Here is a 14,519-nt window from a genome sequence, read left to right as displayed (position 1 = left end):
ATCTGATGCAGCACTCCATCATGCTCCATGGTCAAATAGCCCTTACACAACCTGGAGGTGTGTTTTGGGTCATTGTCATGTTGAAAAACAAATGATAGTCCCACTAAGCGCAAACCAGATGGGATGGCAAATCGCTGCAGAATGCTGTGGTAGCCATGCTGGTTAAGTGTGCCTTGAATTCTAAATAAATCACAGACAGTGTCACCAAAATGCAAGAAATTCCACTAATTAACTTTTAAGAAGGCACACCTGTTAATTGAAATGCATTCCAGGTGACTAGCTCATGAAGCTGGTTGAGAGAATGCCAAGAGCGTGCAAAGCTTTCATCAAGGCAAAGGGTGGCTACTTTGAAGAATCTCAAATATAAAATATATTTTGATTTGTTGAACACTTTTTTGGTTATTACATGATTCCATATGTGTTATTTCATAGTTTGGTGTCTTCACTATTATTCTACAATGTAGAAAATAGTCCAAATAAAGAAAAACCCTGGAATGAGTAGGTGTGTCCAAACTTTTGACCGGTACTGTATATCTGATAACTATAAACTGCTATGTATTACTGACCAGCAGATGTCACTAATGTCCATTGTGAACAGATAATGAAGCTCCGAGTAATGAACCGTTTTTCGGTACAATTTGGTGAAACCACCGAATACTTCAGAAAGCCTAGGTTTCCCATAACTACTATATTTTGATCCACATAAACACAGACCTTGTTTGAACTAGTTATAAAATCTCATTTGGGAAAAATGTAGGGTGAAAAAACGATTGGAACCATTTCCGTGTTTGACCGCTAGTTTTTATGGGTATTAAGACGACAGCACTGTGGTACTCTATCCGGTTGTATAAAGATTGCCACGAGTTAGCGGAGTCGGAGAGTATCCATCTTGAAAAGCAGCCTACGGCTCCAACATTTTAAACAGTAAGCGCTATTTTCATTTGACCTCCCACACATTGCGTCATGTGTTTCAACGATTTATTCCCCCCTGTATCGAGCTAGGTAAAGTATGTATAGCTGCTCTAACGTCGTTACCTATTGCTAACTCGGTTTGTCAAGTCGGGACTGGCAGGCCGCAAACACGAACAAAATAACCAGCTAACATTACGAGCTGTGGTAATTGTTAAATAGATCTGTTCAACAGATTAGTATAGCAGGCCTTTGAATTGTTTCTGTGCACAGTTTGCTTGTATCCGTATAAAGGATAATACAATTAAACGTTGACTATGGTGTTTTATCAACTCAAATGTGACTGTGTTCCGATGTTAACAAGCTAACGTTAGCTAGTTGGAGAACCCGGTTAGTTTATGGTAGGGCAGTCACGGTGGCCTACTTTTTGAATGTTCACGGTTCGTCTACAGGAAATGCCATTCATATAGCCAGCTAGCTAACATTCTTTATCCCCACGGTAGGCGATCACTATGTCTAACGACGCTGAGCAGCAATTCATGGAGACCTCCAAAAATGGAAACGAAGCCGAGGAAGAACTGAATGGAGCAGAAGAATCCACAGAACATCCCGAGACAGAGGAACAAGAAGAACAGAGCTGCACGGTAGAGGGAGAGCCAGTAGCCGAGGAACAGGCTGCGGTGGAGGAAGGGGTCACGCAGAATGGAGCGGCAGAGGGGGGACAGATAAATGCAAGTAAAGGCGAGGATGACGCTGGGTACGTTTCTGTATGGTTGTTCTAACACCTTTATGTAACATACTAACGTTACATGTTTGATTTATTTTGTTTTTCTTTGTTGGAGCCATGTACAGCCCATTTGGGGGATGGCTAGAATTCAGTTATAGCTTTCATTTTGCAAAATGTTTATAGTGTTGAGTTGCAGTGATTCAACTAGCAGAGAATTCTCAACTCTACAATGCAGTGGGTTGAGAAACTATGGATTCCAACTCCCACTGACAACTATGACAAGCACAGATACACAGTAAGCGTTAAATCATTGATATTCATAAAAGTATTGTGTGGTAGTGCATGTTTTAAGTCGTTAACTTCATACTCATGCGCAGATTATGTGACGCAATTTGACAGGTCACATAGAATAACTTTTTTATCAAAAACTACGGATTGCAGCACCCAAAGAAAATACTGCCTTTACACAGGACAAACGATGTACGCATTAAAGAATGGACATTTTTACAAGTATCGACTGATACCGACTCGATGTAGATGGAGGTACACTGCCAAAACTCATCGCCACTCAACTCCATTGAGATGTGATGTACATATCGTGAAGTTGAGAATTCTCAGCTATGATTCAACCAAAGTATGTGTGAACTGTCTGTTATTGGCCTGTACAAGTTTGTAAGCCACAACAATGTCCCTAGAAATTTGAGATTTTTCTGAACTCAAATAAAATCAATATAAATATGTGAATAGTGGCTGCTCAGTTATAATAATAATAATAATATGCCATTTAGCAGACTCTTTTATCCAAAGCGACTTAGTCATGCGTGCATAATTTTTTTTTGTTTTTGTGTATGGGTGGTCCCGGGGATCGAACCCACTACCTTGGCGTTACAAGCGCCGTGCTCTACCAGCTGAGCTACAGAGGACCAGTTGTCAGCCTATGAGATTTGTCCTAGGTGTGTTACTGATCTGTGTTTCTCTGCAGCAAAATGTTTGTTGGTGGACTTAGCTGGGACACTAGCAAAAAAGACCTGAAAGACTACTTCTCCAAATTTGGAGAGGTGACAGATTGTACCATCAAGATGGACTCAAACACAGGACGGTCACGCGGGTTTGGGTTTGTCTTGTTCAAAGAAGCAGCAAGTGTAGACACGGTATGTGCCATGAGAAAGGTGACATGATTTTACATTGTGACAAGTTGGGCTTTGTATACTAAAACCTATTTTCTCTAACCTGGAAGGTTCTTGAGCAGAAGGAACACCGGCTAGATGGACGACAGATAGACCCAAAGAAGGCGATGGCGATGAAGAAGGAACCAGCCAAGAAGATCTTTGTTGGTGGCCTAAACCCAGAAGCCACGGAGGAGACCATCAGAGAATACTTTGGAACCTTTGGAGAGGTTTGCCATTGTCCTATGATGGCCTCAACCTGACCTTCCTGTATGTTTTAGTAGCTCTTGATTTTCCAGTGTTCTAAATCTGTCACTATTCACATCTTCAGATTGAATCCATTGAACTTCCAGTGGACCCCAAGTTCAAAAAAAGGAGGGGGTTTATCTTCATCACATTCAAAGAAGAGGCCACTGTTAAAAAATGCCTTGAAAAGAAGTTCCACAATGTCTGTGGAACCAAGGTAACAAACGGAAAGGAAGGCCTTGTATGTATATTTCTTCTAAACTTAAAAAAAAAAAACATACTGTTGGTGGTGGGGAATGTGGGGTAACGTGTGTGCTGTGGTTATCATTCTATACTGAACAAAAATATAAACGCAATATGCAACAATTTCAAAGATTTTACTGAGTTATAGTTCATATATGGAAATCAATAAATTCATTAGGCCCTAATCTATAGATTTCACATGACTGGAAACACAGATATGCATCTGTTGGTTACAAATACCTTTTAAAAAAAAAAAAACATGCTCAATGGGTATGTGGTGTATGCAGGCCATGGACGAACTGGGACATTTTCTGCTTCCTGGAATTGTGTACAGATCCTTGCGACATGGGGCCGTGCATTATCATGCTGAAATATGAGATGGTGGCGGATGAATGGCACGACAATGGGCCTCAGGATCTCGTCACAGTATCTCTGCATTCAAATTGCCATCGATAAAATGCGATTGTGTTCGTTGTCCGTAGCTTATGCCTTCCCATACCATAACCCTGCTCCCGAGTGGCGCAGCGGTCTAAGGCACTGCATCTCAGTGCTTGAGGTGTCACTACAGACCCCCTGGTTCGATTCCAGGCTGTATCACAACCGGCTGTGATTGGGAGTCCCATAGGGCGGTGCACAATTGGCCCAGCGTCGTCAGGGTTTGGCCGGTGTAGGCCGTCATTGTAAATAAGAATTTGTTCTTAACTGACTTGCCTAGTTAAATAAAGGTAAAATACATTTAAAAAAACCCACTGCCACCATGTGGCACTCTGTTCACAACTTTAAGATCAGCAAACCGTTCGCCCACACGATGCCATACACGTGGTCTGCATTTGGACGTACTGACAAATTCTCTAAAACATTATTGGAGGTGGCTTATGGTAGAGAAATGAACATTCAATTCTCTGGCATCAGTTCTGGTGGACATTCCTGCAGCTAGCATGCCAATTGCACGCTCCCTCAACTTGAGACATCTGTGGTGTTGTGACAACTGCACATTTGAGTGGCCTTTTATTGTCCCCAGCCCAAGGTGCACCTGTGTAATGATCATGCTGTTTAATGAGTTTCTTGATATGCCACACATTTCAGGTGGATGGATTATCTTGGCAAAGGACAAATGCTCAGTAACATTCATGTCAACTAATTTGTGCACAATTTTAGACATAAGCTTTTGGTGCTTATGGGACATTTCTGGGATCTTTTTATTTTGGCTCATGAAACATGGGACCAATACTTAACATGTTGCGTTTATATTTTTGTTCAGTGTACATCGGTCTGGCTAAGCATCTTATTTGTGTGTAATGCAAACTTGTCTAATTGCTTGGTGTGTACATTTGTTCAATGTTCATTCCCTCATGAAACGCTTTGGGACATGCTCATGCAACTTGGTGTTATATAATGCTTCCTCACTGAAATGCACATTGCATGCAAGAGTTTCAGACCCACTTGCATGGTGTGAAATTACTAGAATTATTATTTCCATCAATTTAAACACCATTTCATTTTTGCATGTCAGAATTCAGATATACATTTTGTCAAGTTCAAATGAATTGTGTTGGCAGTGTCCTGACTGAAATGGGGGTCCAGTGTGCGCAAATCTTGAATTTAACAGATGTTTATGAATAGCCCTTGCATGTTTGTACTGCATTCTGTCATGTCTTTGCAGCATCTGTGTTATTAAACATCCTTCTTGATTTAATTCCAGTGCGAGATCAAAATCGCCCAGCCCAAGGAGGTGTACCAGCAGCAGCAGTTCGGAGGCCGTGGTGGCGGTTATGGAGGAGGCCGGGGAGGCAGGGGGCGTGGTGGTGCGTATTAAAGCAAGCAGTCTGACGTAGTTGTTACGAGTGACTAAGGCATCAAGCAGGTATGCAGAGTATTTGTATAATGCTAGGTTCATTTCAAGTAAAGGGTGCAATGGGTTGTACCTGCAGGAAGACCTCAGCTTTAAGGGTGCATGACAGGTGTTGAACTCACAAGGCATGGAAGGATCTGAGAAAAGGGATTGCTAATGGTCATCCATCCTTGGACCATAAATATCTGGATTATAATTTAGTGTGAAACTATTTTCTGATTTTAAAACCACATTTCTTTCCCTCAGGCCAAAACCAATATGGGAACCAGGGTTATAATAATTACTGGAGCCAAGGCTATGGCAACCAGGGCTATGGCTATGGTGGGCAGCAGGGCTATGGAAACTATGGCGCTTACGGCAACTATGACTACTCCGCTGGATACTATGGAGGGGGCTACGACTACAGTGAGTATACAGACCTTTGGCAAGCGCCTACCTGATTGTTTGACTTGTCTTTGCACAGAAGCACTCAGTCCTCTCTCTCTATTCCTGCAGACCAGGGCAATACAAGCTATGGGAAAACTCCAAGACGTGGAGGCCACCAGGGTAGCTACAAGCCATACTGATCACATGTAGTGCAGGTATGCATTTTAGTGCTTTGTAACATTGTGGTGCGATATAGCTGTTAGATTTGTGGCATTGATGCCCAAAAATTTCCTTGCCAAGACTTACAGTCTGGCTCAGGGGAAGGCTATTGTAGATTAGAATGAAATTACTCCACTCTTCATCAATTGGATTAAGTAAATACAGTGCTGTTGGGGATAGGAAACTTGTTTTAGAAGTACACAACCTCAAACCCTCAAATTTGCCAGCACAAAATCTGCATCAGATGCACCCCTACAACTACACTACTGGATCAATAAGGGTTGATGTTGCGGTGGACCACAATGGGTTTTTCTAGAGTGGGAGATGGGTGACTATCTGCTTAAAGCTGCACAGCAAATTTAACAATGTCTGCCGTTTCCCTTAATGCTATGCCATGACCACTCTAACCAGCAGCATTGACTTCCTAATTCATCCCCTGTTTCTTGCATGCTTGTTGCCCTAGCTGTTTGCTTGCTCTTTGATGCAGGGTGGTGGGCTCATGTCATAAGTGGTGTGCAACAATTCCTTTTTCTCCTCTCTTAAAGGACTCAAGTAAACACAGATTTGAGAGACTGTGGGTGCGGCAGAAGTATGCAGGACTTTATTATTTCCTGTGGGATGAGACTCATGCTCCATTTGTACAGACCATCTGAGGAACTGGGAAGTAAATGCCAATTTTCCATGTTTTTATTTTATCTTTTTTTGGGGTCCACATTTCCAGAGATGGAAGTGTTATTTTTACCGTACTTTTTGGTACCTTTTTTTAATCTAATGTATTGTATGGTTGTATTTTACATGTCGAATGGATTTACATGAGAATCGGGAGCTGTCAGAGCTTTTGAAATAAAACAATTTTGAGTAATTTTTTTCTGGTTTCTAGATGACTTTCTTTTCTGACTATGGACTTGCTACAAGGAATTCGGTGTGGGATTGGGATATGATGTAAAAGGGATTTTCCTAAATCTGATTATCATTTAAATTTGTCTAGAGAATGTCAGCTTGTAGATGGAAGCAACCAGTATATTCTGGATTCATTTGAATTTTGACCTGTGTTAAGTGGCATTTATAGAAAATATAGTTAAAGCCTGCAAAATATTGCTACGGGGAGTTGCAGCCCCTCGGGAATCTCATTCATTGTCTTTGGCTAATTGTTAGAAATAAAATTGGTTTATAATTTGTCTCTTTAATGCTTAACTTACGGATACTGTCTAATGTTAAATTATTCAGATAGCTAAACAAGTGTGATCTTGGACATTTTGTATTGGAGATTAATTCTAAACTCAGCAAAAAAAGAAACCGCCTCTCACTGAACTGTGTTTATTTTCAGCAAACTTAACATGTGTAAATATTTGTATGAACATAACAAGATTCAACAACTGAGACATAAACTGAACAAGTTCCACAGACATGTGACTAACAGAAATTGAATAATGTGGCCCTGAACAAAGGGGGGGTCAAAAGGAGCAGTCAGTATCTGGTGTGGCCACCAGCTGCATTAAGTACTGCAGTGCATCTCCTCATAGACTGCACCAGATTTGCCAGTTCTTGCTGTGAGATGTTACCCTACTCTTCCACCAAGGCACCTGCAAGTTCCTGGACATTTCTGAGGGGGAATAGCCCTAGCCCTCACCCTCTGTTCCAACAGGTCCCAGATGTGCTCAATGGGATTGAGATCCGGGCTCTTCGCTGGCCATGGCAGAGCACTGACATTCCTGTCTTGCAGGAAATCACGCACAGAACGAGCAGTATGGCTGGGGGCATTGTCATGCTGGAGGGTCATGTCAGGATGAGCCTGCAGGAAGGGTACCACATGAGGGAGGAGGATGTCTTCCCTGTAACGCACAGCGTTGAGATTACCTGCAATGACAACAAGCTCAGTCCGATGATGCTGTGACACACCGGCCCAGACCAAGACGGACCCTTCTCCTCCAAATCGATTCCGCTCCAGAGTACAGGCCTCGGTGGAAACCTCATTCCTTTGACTATAAACGCGAATCCGACCATCACCCCAGGTGAGACAAAACCGCGACTCGTCAGTGAAGAGCACTTTTTGCCAGTCCTGTCTAGTCCAGCGACGATGGGTTTGTGCCCATAGGCGACGTTGTTGCCGGTAATGTCTGTCTGGTGAGGACCTGCCTTACAACAGGCCTACAAGCCCTCAGTCCAGCCTCTCTCAGCCTATTGCGGACAGTCTGTGCACTAATGGAGGGATTGTATGTTCCTGGTGTAACTCGGGCAGTTGTTGTTGCCATCCTGTACCTGTCCCGCAGGTGTGATGTTCGGATGTACCGATCCTGTGCAGGTGCTGTTACACCTGGTCTGCCACTGCGAGGATGATCAGCTGTCCGTCCTGTCTCCCTGTAGCGCTGTCTCACAGTACGGACATTGCAATTTATTGCCCTGGCCACATCTGCAGTCCTCCTGCCTCCTTGCAGCACGCAGATGAGCAGGGACCCTGGGCATCTTTCTTTTGGTGTTTTACAGAGTCAGTAGAACGGCCTCTTTAGGTTTTTTTCCTTAATTGCCTACCGTCTGTAAGCTGTTAGTGTCTTAATGACCGTTCCACAGGTGCATGTTCAATAATTGTTTATGGTTCATTGAACAAGCATGGGAAACTGTTTAAACCTTTTACAATTAAGATCTATGAAGTTATTTTGATTTTTACAAATTATCTTTAAAAGACAGGGTCCTGAAAAAGGGATGTTTCTTTTTTTGCTGAGTTTATATAATTTGTAGACAATTTGCCCTTTTTCATACTGTTGCTGGAAGACACTCCTGCTGTGGCATATTGAAGTTGTCTATTTACTAGGTTTTGAATGTTTGCTCATTGATTGAACATTTTGGTTTCATGAGATTGTTAATGGCTGCGTTTACTTACATAGGAAGCCCAATTCTAATATTTTGCCAATTATTGTCAAAATACCAATTGGTGGCAAAATATTACAATTGGGCTGCCTGTGTAAAAGCAGCCTATGCAGAGTGTTATACATGGCAAAATAACACTACATTCTCACTAACATGTTTGAGGGGCAACATCCAAATTGGACAGTGGTTTGCAATGGCAGACAATTGTATAATGTTGATAGAGCTGTGCATGTGTCAGATCTACAGAAAGTATTTTCTACAGTAGCATGCGACATGTATGGGCTGTAAAGCATTTCGATACAGTAGTTTAATTCCACTGAAAATGTTTGTTCATGACATAGTAAATGTTTATTTTCTTCTGATGTGGGATTTTGATAGCCTCAGCCTGGTCCCAGATCTGTTTGTGCTCTTGCTAACTCTGTTGCTCATTGTCAGTCCAAACAATTTTTGTTTGGCATGATGGCACAGACTGGCACTCAGGCTAGGAATTTGATTGAATTTAAAATATTTCTTACGTAATTTCACCGGAGCCAATCTGAGTTAATTCCGTACAGGCCCACTTGGTCTTCAGCAGTTTTGCAGGTCCCTGGCGGTGATGACTGATGGTTTCTTGGAACTGATGGCTTGACTTTATGTAGCAGGTTAGGATACTTAACATGGCATGTAAGGAGAATTAGGTTACTATTTAGCTAAAATGCTACAGTTGGCCCGGACACAACTCAAACATGCAACCTTTGGTCCGTAGCTGTACTCCATCTAGCCATAACAGTAGAAGCTATCGGTTCCGAGAAACCATCAGTCATCACACTGGTTCAAAACTGGGCGGAAACTTTGTTTTTATAATGTCATACTGTAAATCAGCAAGATTACATGTAATTAAACATAAATAACAATCGAGGTAGGCTACAACTAATTTGCCTGGTCCCAGATCGGTTTACTTCTTAGCCTACATTGTCAACCCAAACAATTCCATAAGGATCTCGTGAGGTTTTGGGAAATGTGATGACTAGATTTGAAGAGGATAGAATACTGCAATATACTGTTCAATAGCTGCGAGTGTGGCTATGGGACCTTTTTGCAGACTTGGCAACTGTTTTCTTTAGGCCTGTAATCTACTTGAAAATACACAACCTGTTCACATAATGATAGAAAAATCTTCTTTGTTTTTTACACCATCTTTATTATTCTGACTTGGAGACATACAAAACAAATTGAGCCACAAGTGTTTCAAAAACTCATCCTCTGACTGTAACAACCAATCCTAATACCCTTTATTTTCTAAATTTGTTGAGCACCAGTGTGATAAAAGTCAAGGTCCTGTTCTCCCGTCATAGTTATGGTTCTTGGCAGATGGAGGTCAGAGAATCAAATCAAAGTAGCTTGTCGGAAACTTCTCTTCCTCTGGTCAAGGCGATGGCTCTCGTTTTTTCTCTTGGTCGATTGCTACAACATGGAAACAAATGTTAAACCCTTTTCGAAGAAAACCGCTATCTCTGATATTCATTTATATACATATTTCCATTATTGAATGATTCGGATGATACAATGATCAAAGCAAAATGGTTGAATTTTTTTTGTTGAATGCACTCACTAACTGTAGGTCGCTCTGGATAAGAGCGTCTGCTAAATGACTAAAATATAAAATGTTGAGTGCGGTGGAGGCTGCTGAGGGGAGGACCGCTCATAATAATGTCTGGAATGGAGCAAATGGAATGGAATGGTATGAAACACCTGGAAACCATGTGTTTGATGTATTTGGTACCATTCCGCTCAAGCAATTACCACGAGCCCATCCTCCCCAATTAAGGTGCCACCAAACTCCTGTGGTTGAGTGTGATGGCCGAAAGACCCTGTCTAATAAAACCACCTCTATAGATTGCAATTCTTGAGTGAAGCACAGCGCATCATGCTGTCACCATGTAAAATGTATGTAAATTGAGAGAACACCGCTCCCCCCTTTGGGGCAGGGTACAGTACAAGGTGTATTTTATACAGAATCTGTGGTTAATACTACGGTTAATCTGTCACATATTTGCATTTCCTTTGTTAATCAACGTATAAAGAATACCCTCCCCTGGACACACAGGTACCCTTGCATGGATGGGTGGTAATTGGCCCATCTTCTTGCCTGGTCATCTGTTGTTAGGGAGAGATGCCAGTAATAAGATGGATCTGACAGCCCGTGGCACGCCTTACAGGGCTGAGCCCTGGCTCGTGCAGATTCATCACAGAGCTAGATGGACAAGATTCACTCACTTTCTTTGGTTGGCAATGGGTTCTTCACTCTGGTCTCTGTCTTCTTCAGCTTAGTCTTGTCAAAGCTGGAGATTTCTCTCATATTGGGTTTGTCAGACATGATAGCTGTAAATGAAGAGGGAGATGCAAATGAGGCACAGTAGTTACCATCAATATGTTCCCATCCGAATGGTTATGAGTATGGACACGCCTTAGAGTGAAACATTACTCATAATCATTTCAGCCAAACAGGGTTTCAAGACTGCTACCCTTGTGTGTATGTGTGTGAAGGACAGCTGTTCTAAGATTTTCGTGGATGAGTGTTGGTCTCTGACTGATCACAAATGTCTGCCCCTCAGACCCTCCATGTACTATTGGGCTTGGCCTTTGTTCTCCCCTGGACTCATCCTTCATTCTCTCTATCCCCCCTTTCTACCCCTCCTCCCTGTAAATCCAGTCCTGTTGCATGTGCTCCCTTTCCTTTCTCCTCCTGGAGGCAAGCAATCTTTCCTTTCTCCTCCTGGAGGCATGCAATCTTTCCTTTTTCCTCCTGGAGGCAATCAATCTCCACCCAGGGAGTGCTCAGACAAATGATTGAGAATAAATGTCCCATCATATAACATGATATTAGTAATATCCCCTCCTTCCTAAAACCATCACTGTCTTTTTGGGTAACGCTGTCTAATAGCCAGCCTGCTGTGGCACTTATAGTAACCGTCTTTATCGCCTTAGTAAAAGGGTGGCATATGGACTGTAATAGATATGACATGACATATAGACACAGATGTAATATATATATGATATACATGTAATATATGAAGCTACAGATCTAATGCAGAGAATGTCTTACCGTAGAGCAGGGTGTGCCTGGGTCTGTCTATGAGTGGTCCAGAGCTGCGTCTGACACTGCATGTGTGCGCCTCCTGCAGGGTGTGGGCAGGGGAGGGGGCTATTGATCTCTCTCGCTCCCTTTTTCTCTCTCCCTTTTTTTCTCTCGCTCTCCCTCTCTCTCCCTTTCTCTCTCTCTCTCCCTTTCTCTCCCTCTCTCTCCCTTTCTCTCACTCTCTCCCTTTCTCTCTCTCTCCCTTTCTCTCGCTCTCCCTCTCTCTCCCTTTCTCCCTCTCTCCCTTTCTCTCTCTCTCTCCCTTTCTCTCCCTCTCTCTCCCTTTCTCTCTTTCTCTCGCTCTCCCTCTCTCTCCCTTTCTCTCCCTCTCTCTCCCTTTCTCTCTCTCTCCTTCTCCATCCTGACACATCATGAAATATTCATGCCACGTAGTAGGAGGGGTAGCAGTAGCTCCCAGACTAAAACTGCTGATTCCACACTGATAGGAAATATATTAGGCTGCATTATGTTGGGGATAAAAGGCAATTATGTAATGGATGAACATCATGATTTTTAAAAGCCGTAGTCAATGCTGATATGAGTTAGTTTTAAAGCAACAGGATTTCTTCAATGGGCATGTAGTCTGGTGGGAAAGATAAAGGATCAGTTATGCCTGTTGAATTGCAGATCTCCACCACTGCCATTTGTTGTGTGTCATCTCATCTAATGACTTCAGTGTATACTGTGCTTTTCCGTAAGACTGAGCACAGCACGGGCAAGATTTCACATTTATTCAGAAGATCCATAGAAATATACTGTGATACATTCAAAAGAAATATGCCCACACATAGACAATGTGGAATCAGCTGGAGATGGAGGCAGATTTCTTTGAACAGATTGACAAATATCAATGTTCAAGGATACATTCTCCTCATTTCTGGGCAACTGTATGGCTGTTCAAGAAAGAGGGGCCTACATTCTGTCTGCAGCCTCTGTGCTGCACACATGACACATTAGACGCATGGTGATTCTTTGACTGAAAGCTGCGTCATGTGTTTCTGCTCTCTTGCCAACTCCTTATGGAATTGTCATACTTGGTAATGACAATGGCGTAGGCAAAGCACAAACAGATCTGGGACCAGGCTACTGCATCCTGGCTATTCCATAAGAACAAGAGGACTAAGTTATTCAGACACACACAGCTGTTGACAGGGTCCAGGGTCTATGTTAAGCTGGGGTGGGGCACATTCCATTACTGCTTTGAGGTGCTCAATGCCCATATGACAGAGAGCTCTCAATTTCATGACACTGTGACATTATTTAACAATAGTATGCATACATTAGATGCTGACAAACTCTTGAGGGGGTCCACAAAACAATTTGAATTTTATAGTTAGGTCTGTAGTCAATATGAATATCCAAATATATGTCTGAAGGAAGAGACATTTCAAATGCGTTGTCCATACACTTCAAGATTATCGCTGATGGTGTTTATGGAAAAACTTCATCTTCACCATTAGATGGCGACAGAGCACATCAAATAATACTATGAGTAAAGCCCTGCCACATTTATTTAGGCTGCCTACCAACAGACTCACTTAACCCTGGTCTGTATGTCTGTTCAGGTGAGCTGAGGGCTGCATCTGTCTGAGTATTTTTTCACTTTGGCTGTGTGTTTGATCATACAGTGCCTTCGGAAAGTATTCAGACTTTGACTTTTTCCACATTTTGTGACGTTACAGTCTTATTCTAAAATAGATTAAATAAAAAAATGTCCTCAGCAATCTACACACAATACCCCATAATGACAAAGCGAAAACAGGTTTTTAGACATTATAAAGCGAAATTGCGAAATTATAAAGAATTAAGAACATAAATACCTTATTTTCATAAGTATTCAGACCCTTTGCTATGAGACTCGAAATTGAGCTCAGGTGCATCCTGTTTCCATTGATCATCCTTGAGATGTTTCTACAACTTGATTGGAGTCCACCTGTGGTATATTCAATTGAATGGACATGATTTGGAAAGGCACACACCTGTCTATATAAGGTCCCACAGTTGACAGTGCATGTCAGAGCAAAAACCAAGCAATGAGGTCAAAGGAATTGTCCATAGAGTTCCGAGACAGGATTGTGTCGAGGCACAGATCCCCAAGAACACTGTGGCCTCCATCATTCTTAAATGGAAGAAGTTTGGAACCACAAAGGTTCTTCCTAGAGCTGGCTACCCGGCCAAACTGAGCAATCGGGGGAGAAGGGCCTTGGTCAGGGAGGTGACCAAGAACCTGATGGTCACTCTGACAGAGCTCTATAGTTATTCTATGGAGATGGGAGAACCTTACAGAAGGACAACCATCTCCGCAGCACTCCACCAATCAGACCTTTATTGTAGCGTAGCCAGACGGAGGCCACTCCTCAGTAAAAGTTACATGACAGCCCGCTTGGAATTTGCCTAGAGACTCTCAGACCATGAGAAATAAGATTATCTGGTCTGATGAAACCAAGATTGAACTTTTTGGCCTGAATGCCAAGCATCACGTCTGGAGGAAACCTGGCACCATCCCTACGGTGAAGCATCATGCTGTGGGAATGTTTTTCAGCGGCAGGGACTGGGAGACTAGTCAGGATCGAGACAAAGATGAACAGCGCAAAGTATAGAGAGCTCCTTGATGAAAACCTGCTCCAGAGCGCTCAGGACCTAAGACTGGGGTGAAGGTTCACCTTCCAACAGGACAATGACCCTAAGCACACAGCCAAGACAACGCAGGAGTGGCTTCGGGACAAGTCTCTGAATGTTCTTGAGTGGCCCAGCCAGAGCCCGGACTTGAACCTGATCGAACATCTCTGGAGAGACCTGAAAATAGCT

General features: G+C 42.7%; 2 protein-coding genes across 5 annotated transcripts; one reads left to right on the top strand and one right to left on the bottom strand.

Annotated features, from left to right (window-relative positions):
* Positions 1 to 817: 817 nt before the first annotated feature.
* LOC121574081 (heterogeneous nuclear ribonucleoprotein A/B) lies at positions 818 to 6,595 on the top strand. 4 transcript variants are annotated; one of them, XM_041886670.2, is made up of 9 exons: positions 818 to 924; positions 1,413 to 1,666; positions 2,619 to 2,787; positions 2,874 to 3,032; positions 3,134 to 3,265; positions 4,994 to 5,096; positions 5,390 to 5,548; positions 5,639 to 5,724; positions 6,274 to 6,595. In XM_041886670.2, exons 2-8 carry the CDS (start codon positions 1,422 to 1,424, stop codon positions 5,707 to 5,709), a joined length of 1,038 nt encoding a protein of 345 aa, XP_041742604.1. In that variant the 5' UTR covers positions 818 to 924; positions 1,413 to 1,421; the 3' UTR covers positions 5,710 to 5,724; positions 6,274 to 6,595. The 4 variants fall into 4 exon arrangements, with proteins under 4 accessions (XP_041742604.1, XP_041742602.1, XP_041742605.1 ...); XM_041886668.2 differs by having other exon boundaries at positions 3,134 to 3,289; XM_041886669.2 differs by having other exon boundaries at positions 915 to 1,002; positions 3,134 to 3,289.
* Positions 6,596 to 9,742: 3,147 nt separating this feature from the next.
* Positions 9,743 to 11,785, bottom strand: LOC121574080 (thymosin beta-11-like). The gene is made up of 3 exons (XM_041886667.2): positions 11,679 to 11,785; positions 10,850 to 10,954; positions 9,743 to 10,036 (listed from the first exon to the last, which is right to left on the bottom strand). Exons 2-3 carry the CDS (start codon positions 10,947 to 10,949, stop codon positions 9,999 to 10,001), a joined length of 138 nt encoding a protein of 45 aa, XP_041742601.1. The 5' UTR covers positions 10,950 to 10,954; positions 11,679 to 11,785; the 3' UTR covers positions 9,743 to 9,998.
* Positions 11,786 to 14,519: the final 2,734 nt, after the last annotated feature.

Source organism: Coregonus clupeaformis, chromosome 9, assembly GCF_020615455.1.
Source record: "Coregonus clupeaformis isolate EN_2021a chromosome 9, ASM2061545v1, whole genome shotgun sequence".
Classification (NCBI taxonomy): domain Eukaryota; kingdom Metazoa; phylum Chordata; class Actinopteri; order Salmoniformes; family Salmonidae; genus Coregonus; species Coregonus clupeaformis.
This window is presented reverse-complemented; position numbering and strand designations above follow the sequence as displayed.